Source organism: Astatotilapia calliptera, chromosome 18 (genome assembly GCF_964374335.1).
Source record: "Astatotilapia calliptera chromosome 18, fAstCal68.1, whole genome shotgun sequence".
NCBI classification, from domain to species: domain Eukaryota; kingdom Metazoa; phylum Chordata; class Actinopteri; order Cichliformes; family Cichlidae; genus Astatotilapia; species Astatotilapia calliptera.
Genome location: NC_137439.1, coordinates 7,717,049 through 7,729,099, shown reverse-complemented (window position 1 = coordinate 7,729,099; position 12,051 = coordinate 7,717,049). Strand labels below are relative to the sequence as shown.

The window sequence follows — 12,051 nt, the reverse complement described above, 5'->3', positions numbered from 1 at the left end:
CACGGGGACGAGCGGCTGCTTAGCAACAAGCTCTCTGGCCCTGAGACCTGGCACCGACACCTGGAATCCTGTTGGCAGAGGTTTGCACCACCTGTGTCCACTGTCAGTCAAAGCGTACACCAGGATCCCTGCAGCTTTGCAGTCCTAACGTCGCCTGTTGCTCCACATTTCCATCTAAGCAGATGCTGTTTGCTTTTATCACCCACTTTTTCACATCTTACATCAGTACGGATAGCTCTGGATGGGGTTTTTAAGCCTCTTACAGCCTCGTTCACATATTCCACGCTTCCGTGCTTGAACCATCTTCCAACAGTGTTCCTACACTTGCTTGCAAGGAATCGGGAAGCTGCTTGTTTATTGGGTAGAAATAAAAAGGTTAGACTGATGCCGTGTATTCCTCTAAATCTTAAAAAGCCAGAGAAATGCACAGCACGAGAAGAGACTCACAGATCCTCTGGAAAGAGTCTCAGTATGCTTCAAAAACAACAACAAACCCAACCCTTTTACAGCCGCTAGGATGACTTTGCTTTTTTCTTCCTCAGAAACAATAAAGATCTTTTCTGATGATGAAAGCTCCAAATGTTTTTGTGGATCATGTGTTAATATTTACTTAACAATGAAAAATTTAACGTCATGACATTCTAAGACATAATTAATGTTAATAATAAGCTTATGAGACTAGTTATGGTTTATGATCTATTATCTTTGAGTTGAAACCATCACTAAGGCAGAGTTTGTGCGTTTTTGTGGAGATCTCTCCTCACCTTTCTTTAGCTGAATGCTGAGCCTCCTCCCGACTTTTTTCGTATAGCCTCCTGCTGGCGTGGAATTCATCCCCTTCTGCGGTGAATGGGCGTGACCTGTCGGGGGCTTGGCCGCAGAAACCGCGGGGTGAAGCAGAGGGGGGTAACCGTCAGTCGGCTCTGAGAGCACATGGGGGTACGGCTGGGAGTGTGGGTGCGTTTGGGAACCGTGCCGGGACATCCGCTGTGGCGTGTGGTCGATGCCTGACACAGTGCTGCCGCTGAGGGAGTCGGGGCTGAAACGGCCCGAGGCGTACACGGGGTTCCTCTCAGCGTGGGACAGCTGCTCGTAGTGGGCCTTCATCGATGACGGCACCACGTGGAACATGATGACCGGAGAGCGCATGGCTTGACGGAACATATTCTGGGCTCTGGGATAAAGACAGTGGGAGGAAATTTGCCAGTTTTACAATGGTTTAAGGACATGGAGAGAACAAAGGATAGACACAGAGGCAAAACTCAACATACTTAACAATCAAGTGCAATACTTGTCTGTACAAACTTGCCAAGTGGAGCACTCCATCTACCCAGTGTCTCTCAAACACACACACCCAGTCGTACTATATATAAAATCCATCTTCGCCCACCTGAACATTCTGACATGTTAATTAATACTCATTGCCAGCGTGAGCGGCTCTAGAAAGTGACTGAACCCTCCCCAACAGCTCCATCGCATAATCCCCTCATTTGGCTCCAGATGAAGGAGACCTCCAGTCGTCGAATACTTTGCAGAAAATCCTCTTTTAAAACCCCTTCGGTCTGAGCTCGTGTACATTAGGTGTGAATGGAAACTTATGTTGGCTGTCAGCGCCCTGTAAAACCAAAGCCTTGTTAGCGCCACCTGTTTCAATAAAGCAAACGTGGGTCCCCTGACAGCTGAACAGACGTTTGAGAAAATGCTAGGCCGCGAGAATTTCTATCGCTCCCCCTCCATCCCCAGACCGATAACCAAAAGTCGCGCTGCCGAAGAATTTCTTTGTGAAATTCCGGGCCTCTTTTCCCAGCTACCAACAACCTTCCCTCAGGGGGACGGTCTCGTCACGGTGTCTTTACAATCTCAGGCTGGATCGAGTGTCGGAGGAGATGTAGTCTGCCCCCTTATGAAAATAAATAACAAGAGCAACTGTTGCACTAATGCACTTGTCGCAACACTATGTATGGAAGCTTTATTCCCACCCATCACATAACTTGTGGCTCCAACTGTGGGAATGGCTGGAACATGACAACATGACCGGGATCCAGGAGTTTGTTGGTTCACCCAAATTATTCTTATATACCTCCACTCATACTTTTGGTGCAACTGCTCAATTTCTACCCAGTAAACAGATCTGACAGCATATTCCTGGTATTATCAACACAGGAATTCTGTGTCATGTAAGAGATAATACTAAAGTAAAATCCCATTAATCTCCATTATAATGAGGTGGTAGCAAAAGTCTCAAAGCCTGAACTTATCAGAAACCAACCAATATGATCTGTGTGACTAGATTCTGATTTTATTAGTTTGTTAAATGGGGAAATATATGTTTGACTCTTTACGTTTCGAGGAACGGTTAAATCCACCAAGACGCATCTATACATGGTCACATGTGGGTGGTACTTTGCATAATAGGTGTCTTACATAACGTTCATCAGTTTGGAGCAGCTTATTGCATTTAAAACATGCATATACTTTTCGTATAAATGTAATGCTGGCAAAAAAACATCGCAAACAAAAAAGCATCGCTGCATTGCAGATATTGCATGTACTGTATACACAGCATATAGGTTCTCATGCATCGTACGGGATCTAGAAAATGGGTGGATGTGTGAGTTTGGTTAGGCAGGGAATAAAAGCAGGAGACATGAACAGCACTGAAAAAGGAGAAGCTGTGAATTTTAGGAGATTTATTCCCATTCCTTCTGACAGAAGAAAAGAGAAAGTAGTGAGAGTAGGAGTCCAGTAGAGCTGTTACTGTTACTGAAACACAAGGGAATAAAGGCTAAGAGGATTGCAGGAACGACTTGAGGAATTGAGGCTCTGACCTACAGGAGTTAAGTAGGGAAAGGTTAGCTTAGCACAGTGACAGGCAGCAGAGGAGACTGTGCGCCGGCAGGAGAGGGAGTAAAATAGGCATGAGGAGAGAGGAGAGCAGCCAAAAAAAGAAGAAGAATGTTTCAGACTATGGGTATAAAAAGCTAGGGAAGAGGCGATGGTGCGAAAAAGCCATTCACACAGGAAGACCAGGGATCAGCAGAGCTCAACAACGGCTCCCGTGAGCTGCAGTCTTACTGTTCAAATCTGATGTTTCGCAGGTCTCCGTTATTGATACGGACGATACAGTCGTTCTCCTGGAAGAGGCCCTGCTGCTCGGCCTTCCCTCCTCTCTCCAGACGCTTGACCAACAAGCCAAGAGTCCTGAAATGTTCAGAAGTTCATGTCAAGAGGATGCAGTGTCTGTGGACTCAACATGGCTGTTAAAACACTGTGGCCTGCACAGCCGGGTGAAGAATACACTAGGACTTTTTTTGCACACTGTATAAAAGCTGGCTAAGAGTCTTTGTCCTTGTGAGGGGTTATAAAATCTTCGCTTTGATATTCGATGTACCGTAAATGTCGGGCTATAAGCCGCTACTTTTTGCACAAGCTTTGAACCCTGCGGCTTTTAGTCAGGTGCGGCTTTTCTATGGATTTTCCATGATTTTTGTCATATCGTAAGACGATTTGTTTTGTGTGTTCCGCTGTTGTACGGCACTACGTTGCCTGGCGGAAGGATCGGGGTTCAAGAGTGGTATGTTAGTCACATGTCCGTCCGCCAGGCAACGTAGTGCCGTACGAAGTAGCGCGAAAAACAAACTTCAAAGTAGCGCTACGCATTCAGCGGGAGGCGTGGATGATGAGCGGCGATAAACTTGCAAGTTATGCCCAAAAAGCAAGTTATGCCCAACTCCACCGGTGGATTCTGACAGCGTGGAAAAGTGTGAAAACATCCACGATCACCAACGGATTTCGAAGGGCTGGACTGCTGCATGATGGAGAGGAGGACACCGCCACGGCCCTTCTGAGGGTGTTCGACTCTGACACTGACAATGAGGATTTCTTTGGTTTTGAAAGTGACAACGAAGGAGAGAAGAAGAGTGGATGACGAAGCCATCCTGAGCCTGTTTGTATCCGACACTGGAGAAGAGGACTTTGGTGGTTTTAGTGCGCAGGAAGAAGAGAAAGATGGTGAATGACTGACTTTTCTTCTTGTTAAAGCTGTGTCACTGCACCTGAGCCTAAAAGGTAGTCCGAATCTATTTTTCTGGTGTGCTGTAGGCTACTGTTATGTACTACATGTGCAAATATGTACCCATAACTTGTTTTTCAAAATATTAATAAAAGTGATGTCTCCAAACAGCCATCTCTTTCCTGACAATTCCCTTTGTGCATATTCTCTTACATATGATAAGTCAACATTGAAACACCTGCGGCTTTTGGTCAGGTGCGGCTAATGTATGTACAAAACAGGATTTTCCCCTGATTTTAGCTTGTGCGGCTAATATTCAGGTGCGCTTTGTAGTCCGGGAAATACGGTAGTTTAGATTATTCTGACCACAGAAAATAATTCTCTTTTTTATTTTAACAATCCCTCTTCCCGTGGCCAGATGGTTATTCAAGAATCATCAATGTGAAGCTAATGAAAAGCCCTTTTTTTGGCAAAAAAGACAGCTATGCCTAATTGCTGCCTCTGCTTCATCATGCAGTACTAGTGAAGAGAGCACAGTGTGGTCCTGTCATTTGCATCATCAGTGTACCAATGAGGCTTATGAGAGAAAATAGTCGCATCACATCAGGGTGCTTTAGAGGCTGTGTGTGGGGGAGGCATCTATTCAAAGGCAATCAACACATTCAAAACCTCAAATGTAGTTCTGGTCGGGTTGACGCTTTGCATGTGTTAATTTTCGAAACTCTTAAGCTCCTCTGTCCTTTTTCTGAATACAAAGTAAACAGAGTGGTTTCTGAGAGGAATAAAAAAACAACAGTATTAAAGACTGATGGCAGACAGTAGCTGGTATATCACGCTGTAGCTCTTCAGCCATGCTGAGCTTCAACGCTTGTCGCTCTGTAATCCAGTGTGGCAAACTGGCTTATGACTCCCCGCACAGCCACAGCGAGGGGCTAACTTCACCTGAAAGGGCGCTTTTTGGATTATAGACCAGAGAACGAGGAAGAAAATCAGCTATGGGTAGGGAAGACGGCGCGACCCTAATCGAGTCTTCTTCGGCATACAGCCCGTGTCTGAGAGCATCAAGGATTTTTCGAGGGTAGTGTGAGCGAGTGTTGCCTAGGTAAATTGGGTTGATTTTAGGCTTTAATACTTGCCCTCGCCTCGGGTTTATAACTCAATATGAATGAGAATGTGATTACTCCGGGGGGCAGAAAAGTTCAGGAGTTGAAAAAGTTCAGAGACAATTCAGCTGATTGAATTTGAGTGAGAACACAATGTGATTTGCTGTGGAGGGGCCCATTTCTCTGATGAAAGCTGGGCATCTTAATCTTGGTGAACCACCCAAACTGACATTTCCCCAATAGCAGAAAAGCACATTATAAATGTGCTTTTAGGCTGATTACATTGGGCAGAGAGAAAAGTGATATGATCTTGATTTTCAATAAAGTACAACGGAGACTTTACAGTCAGTGATGGCATTTGGGAGTCTTAGTTTAGACTGATACGTAGAGGAAGTCTGGGAATAGGGCTGTTCGATATCGGATGACGATATAAAATCATCTATCGTTTCATTTTATGCTATCGTTTGTTTCGTGGTGTCGCAAAATAAACTGTTTACGGCAATATTTTTTCATCGTTTGGATGGTCACTGTAGTGGCTATATTTCTTAAAGTTCTCTCTTTCTCTTATATTTAATATAACCACATTACGGACGGACAAGTCCGCGTGTTTATTTTCCACATAAACCTTTCACAATAGAGCTCAAGATCCTGTTGAGACTTTTCAAAATAAACTGAAAATACGTGAAAGAGTATGCAGCGTGTTTACGGATGAGAAGCAAAAAAGAGGCATCAGGTGCTAAAAAATAAACCTTAGACTCAAACGTTAGAACAGGCTGTTCCCCGCAGCACGCCGTGTAATAAATACTTACAAAGAAAACGGCGGCCGTTACAACTTATGTCTAAAAATGTGTCGTTTTATGCATCGGTTAAAACACTCGACTCCAGGTACACGACGCACAGCTGGAAACACTTCAGGCAAGTCGAACTGCCCGAGATTCACAGAATTTACAGAAAATGTTACATTTTTGTGATTTATATCGTTAGCGGGACGATAGATGTCTTATATCGGGATATGAGATTTTGGTCATAGCGCACAGCCCTATCTGGGAATGTGCGGGGCTGCGGTTGGCTGGTGGGAAAATATCTGAGACAGGAAATACCTTGGCACTATGACATTATATTAGACCTAAATAACCTGGTCAGTGCTGGGGTTTATGCTTTTTTTTATTTTTTTAAGGTCTACATGTAAACTTCAGCTTTAAAACTATGCAGACAGCTAGCTGCAGGGGTTTGGCTCTATAGTTTTGTTATAACCTCAAAGGCATTCATGATGTGGATCTTCAAAAACCAGATGTGAAATTCCACTAATTCCTTCAGAGTTTCGTTCCATGTGCGCTTCTGAATGAGAGCGTATAGATGTGTGTGTTGAGTGCACTGCTCAGTGTATTCTTTAAATAAAGTAAAGCTGATGTGACAGCAGCCACAGAGAAATAAAACGGTCACCTGCAAACCCCAAACAGCCATGATTAATCACTGTAAACTGGCAAATTGCTTCATGATGCCGGCATGAAAACCACTGTGGTCGCGCATGTGTGTGTGCGTGCTTGTCATTCAGCCTGTATGAGTGATGAAGTTATTACACTTTGCCACCAAAGAGGAATGTGTGGCATGCATGGGCATTACTGTGAGGGAGTGTTTCTGAGGTAATGCAGCCCGCTTCTCTCCAGGGGTTTTGCAAAAAATCAAAAAGGCCAAATTAACACATTTCGTGACATTTGTTACCAGAAACCAAATTCTACCAAAGAGAATTTCTTTTATGAGACTACAATAAGGCTGACAAGTCATCAGCTAAAGTGGGCAATTTTCTTTTTTCCTATTTTCTTTTCTTAAATATAAAACCTGTCAGACGTGTGCCAGTGGCAAAAACTAAAACTATAAGTGAAAAGATATATTTAAAAAGAAAAGAAAGGCAGAGACCAAATGTTTGCAAAAAATCCTAATTAAACGCAGCCGATTAGCAGAAAGAATTTAACATAATGCTACATGTTATAATTGTGTTCTGCATCGTGTGTTGCTAACACTTTCCTGTGGAACCCCAAATACATAAGAGTCTGATCTTTATAGCGCTTTTGTGTGCTCTGCAGTGCTATCCATCAGTCTAGATAGTTATGTTGTACTTTGGCCAGTTTTTGAGATATTGGCTTTCGAAATGTGATGCAGCACAGCAAAAGCCAGCCAAGCATGAAGACTGAGAATCCAAAAACAGCCGAGCAATGACGCAATCAAGAAAAAACACATTCTTTACGTCACCATCTGCAGACATGTCTCAAAACTATGATCAAAAAACGGTTTATTGAACAGTTTCTGATGCATAAACTGCAAATAAACGACTCGATATTTTGCCCCAAGTCGTTGTCCAGCAAACTTTCTCATCTATGAAGGGAAAACACTCGGCTCGGGTGCAAAGTGGACCAGCAACATCTGTCCCCTCTTAGTGAGGCCAAACTGGAAACACTGGAAAAACTGGACTGTGGCCATAGCACAATTTAATTTAAACATAGTGGCGTTTTTAATCAAAAGTACAATACTTTATAAATAAGTTGCCACAAACTAAACCACATTTATAACTAAAGCTTTTAGGCATATTCATGAAGAAATTTTACAATTTTATGACATGCTGTATTAAAAAAAGTAAACAAATATTGGACTTTAGCCTGATTGTTTTGGATTTAATGAAAACTCAAGACCAGTGTGATGGCACAGGGGAAAAAAAGCAAAATCAGCAGGAATGTCTTTATCCAGAATTCATGATCTGCTTACTTAAAGACAAAAAAAATCCCCACAAACTTTGCTATGAGCAGTTACCTACAGGAACTCATTTCTTGCTGTATACATCCGCCTAATGAGGCGCAGCTACTGTAGCTAATCTTACAGCTATTGCTGTCAATATTTACGTCTTGTAACACTGTCATGAATAGATGCATGCAAGTTGGTAGAAGTTGGTTAGAAAGAAAGTTCCAACATGGAACTTGATACATTAAATGTATTTTCTGGCTGTTTGAGCATCATAAGGCTACTGCAGCTGGACTGCAATATATTCAAGAGCAATCAGACAGATGATACCCCAGAACTGGCAACTGGTATCAAAAGAATCTAGATGGATAAAAAGCACTGCAGGTCACAGAACAAAAAAAAGGCTGAATTGGGCTGAATTGGCCCTTTGCGCACACATATTTTAAATATCTAAGACCTTTATGCAAAAACCTGTTAACGTAGTTAAACCCGTGGACACCATGTCTGAATGGCCCTAAGATTTATTTTCTTCTAGCCTGTCTGAAGAGCACAGCGGTTCTGCTCTGGTTATTTTTACCTGCGGTCCCTGCCACTGAAAGGCACCACGTGGATCCCCAGGGGCCCACCGTCGTTTGACACCTCCACCAGTTTGACAATGTCTCTGGGATCGGAGACGGATGAATGACAGAGAGAGACGGGGGTGGGTAGGGGGGTTGGGGAGGAGGTGCGGGGTGGAGATCAGAGGAAAGGGGTGACACCATGTGGGCAAAAATAAAAACAGGAAATGAGGCAATGAAGACAGAAACATTATGACAAGAGCTCAGTGGTGCAAACAAACAAATAAAAATAGAAGTCAGAGGAGACAAAAAGCACAATAAAACAGAGCAATCCAAAGAAATCAAACACATGTACGGGAAAACAAAAAAAAAAGGTTTTCAAAAAAACCCTCACACCCCCAATTCGGACTTAAGATGCTCTTCAGAGGGTGTAATGAGACAAATGCAGTGTGTTTGCTTTTTGGTGCGTGGGACCTTAATCCTACGACACATTAATATCTGTGGAGTGGAAAATTGCCCTTTCAAAGCCGGAATTAAGCTGCATGTAAGCGAATGGGTGCTGTTTGAAGTTGTACACAGTGGGGTAGAAACTGAGTGTTAATTAGAAAGTTCCTAAACCAAATGGTACAGAAAACAATCAAGTCAAATCAATGTAACCGCACCACACAGACACATTTAACATCCACTTATCCAAGAAAGAAATATGTCAAAATTTGAAATTTAACACTGTAGCACTAATAAGTTCCCTAAAGAGGAATTCAGCTTCCTCTGCTCTGCTGGAAAATCTCTTCTGGCAGCACTGAAATGCACAGTCAAACTTGGCAAGAAAAAAAGAAGAAAGGAAGCAACTTCCTGACAAGATGCTGGATCAACATATCAGGTTCCTTGAGAACAAATGGTACATGTTACTCAGATTTGAGAGGTGTGTGCATCAGCGACTTGACAAACAAGATATGTTTGTGCATTTCTGCAGAGGTAGTTTTTTTTTTTTTAAAGCACATCTGATGTCCTTGAGTAAGCAACAAACCAAAACGTTCCAAAAAGTTCTACAAAAAGCTCAAGTTTACTGATGTTTTTGGCTTTTGCATGTAGAAACTGAAAACAGCGATGGGGGAGACCTAATAATGAAAAAACTGACAGAAAGTTGCATTCTTAAAGCATTTATATGTAAATTAGAATGTGTGCTGATATCCATTTAAAAGCAAAGAAAACCCAAAACAGTTCCAGCTATTTGCATTTCTGAGGCTGACCATACACTGGCAAATATTATAAAGATGCAAGATCTAATCCATCCACAGCTTTGATACAACGACTATGATTAGCCCAGGGAAAATGGGCCCCTTACTGACAACTAAGAGGCAGGAGAAACCAGAGTCTCTGGGAAATCACAGGAATAATAATACCATACCTGCATATTAAACTGGAAGCATGCAATGGAGCAAAATAACAAAACAAAACACAGTTGTTAATAACAGAAGCTGAATGGGTTAGTGCGTGGGAGAGCTCTGATGGCGAGACGAGGATCATTTTGCTCCCACAAAAGAGAATTATGTAAATCAGAAAGCAGGGCTGAAAATGAGATTTTCGACAAACAAACCTCGGCTACAATATAGAACCTGCTGCTTTAGCTTTTAAGTGCCTATTATGTGAAGAAAGCAAGCGGAGAACAGATTTACAACGGTCAACTCTGAAGAGATATTCTAGTCTCGAACAACCAAAGTTGTTACTTCTTCGTGTTAGGTTGTGTCCATCATACTTAACACTGCACGTACCAGGTTGCTGAGATGAGGAAACAGTATCGCAGTATTAGCAAGACATCAGGCGCTGGCTTACAGAGGTGTGGCGACACCACAAATATTGCAAGTTTCAGCCAATACATTTAGTTTAAACACACATAATTCAATGTATAGTGCAATTATTGACCAGCAAAGGTTGAACGATCTTCTGGTCAGAGTTACTTGGAGAGGATGAGATTGACAAAGCTGCGCGTCCTCTACAACCATCATTCTAGCGAAGGCAAAGACGCTGATCAGCGAGTGACTTACTCTAGTGACCTCACAGCAGTGTGGTCAATGGAGTCAGCTCGGCCAACAGGCTCAATCCGTCCGTTTTCTTCTTCTCTTGCCGCTTCCTCCTGGAACGAAACAAAAGGAGAGAAAAAAGAAGAATTTGGTGTGAGTGACACTCAAAAAGCACAAGAAGACTTGAGCCTGAATCTCTTTTACATAAACAGATTAATCTGAAACATTCAGCTCAGCCACCAGATTACAAGTGTGAGGTAGATGAATCCTGTTTTAGTTCAAGGACTGAATGATGTCCATACGACTGTTGGCAACACACACCCATGACTAAATGTCTGCAGGATGAAACCGCATACACAATTTTCCAGTTTCTCTTGCCAGCCAATGAAGTGGTTGACAGTCACTCACATTATCTATGCTTTACAGAAAAATGATGTTGTCAACAGGCTACACAGCATTTTCTGCCACTCCAGTTGGTCCATATGTCACACTGGGCACTCGTGCTCGGCCATGAGTTGGCCAACGTTCACGTCAGTTGAACGCAGTCCAAGAAGCGTATGGTTTCTCACAGACCTCAGAGATGTGCGGCTATGATCTAGCAGCAGGTTTTCAAGACAGACTTCAGAGATCAGGAATGCATAACCGGCGTGTCAACGTGTTGAAAATGTGTCAAGTTAGAGAACCGAACCTCCGTTATATCTTCAGGACCTAGTGTCATTTCCTAGTTGGTACAACAAACAGACAAGACCACGATCAACGCTGCTGGATTAGGCCATTTACGAGCCAATATTCCTCACCCATCTTGTTTCCTGCCTTTCTGTTTGCATGCTGACACAAAAACAGTGCCGTCCACCACCCAAAAAGTCTTAAATGCAAACCTGATGTGGCCAAGAGGAGCAGACCAGAGGAGGTTTTCCACAGCCATAAAAATACATGCCCTTTACAGCCGTACGCCATCAAAATTACATCGCCTTTGTTCTCTTCTTGTATTAACTATGGACACTTTGTGCGTGTCAGTTTGGACAGGGAACTTGACATTCATGACACACACGCGTGCACAAACACACACAAGGTGCACCGAGAGGAGAAAAATGAGAAGCAGAGAAAGAAGGTCATTAAAATTTCAGGGCGACATTGGAGAGGAGAGAGGAGCGAGCGGCCGCGGCAGCAGAGGCGCAGGCCTCCCCGGCAACTGGCCTCATCAGTATGAAAATGAGCCTGCTGTTACCGTGGCTGCCGTACGGTTGCCATGACACTTTGGTTGCCTTGAGGACATGGAGCTACAGGGCAGCACACGAGTGTAAGCATGAGTGTGAAGAACTTTCGGCTGCTGTCTTTTAATTTAAGTCGTCTTCTGCCAGCCCGAAGTGCTGACTGTAACAGTGAAAACAGAAAAGTCAACAAACGTGACAAATGCAGTATACGCATTATTTACAAACAGACAAAAACCTGAATTGTCAAGGACTCTAGATAGTTAGAAAAGTTACAGGAATTTAGATATTAATTAAATGTCTTTTTATATTTACAGGGATACACACCTGGGACTCTGAGGACGTACATTTCTTTTATTTTACACCTTGTTTTGTTTTGGTCTATGCCATCCAGGGACCAGGTTAGGAATAAGC

General features: G+C 43.1%; 1 protein-coding gene across 12 annotated transcripts in view; it reads right to left on the bottom strand.

The window, feature by feature from the left end:
• pard3ab (par-3 family cell polarity regulator alpha, b) overlaps window positions 1-12,051 on the bottom strand; it is a 245,924-nt gene that overhangs the window by 121,806 nt on the left and 112,067 nt on the right. For 10 of the 12 annotated variants that reach the window (XR_013903414.1, XM_026150929.2, XM_080293275.1 and 7 more), the window contains exons 6-9: window positions 10,451-10,539; window positions 8,426-8,509; window positions 3,076-3,201; window positions 765-1,174 (exon numbers count right to left, since the gene is read on the bottom strand). Coding sequence is in view for 11 of the 12 variants with exons in the window: in XM_026150929.2 (XP_026006714.1) it covers window positions 765-1,174; window positions 3,076-3,201; window positions 8,426-8,509; window positions 10,451-10,539 (709 nt within the window). In the remaining variant the exon portion in view is untranslated. The remainder of the gene's footprint in view (window positions 1-764; window positions 1,175-3,075; window positions 3,202-8,425; window positions 8,510-10,450; window positions 10,540-12,051) is intronic. The other 2 variants (XM_026150933.2, XM_026150936.2) reach the window with 2 other exon arrangements.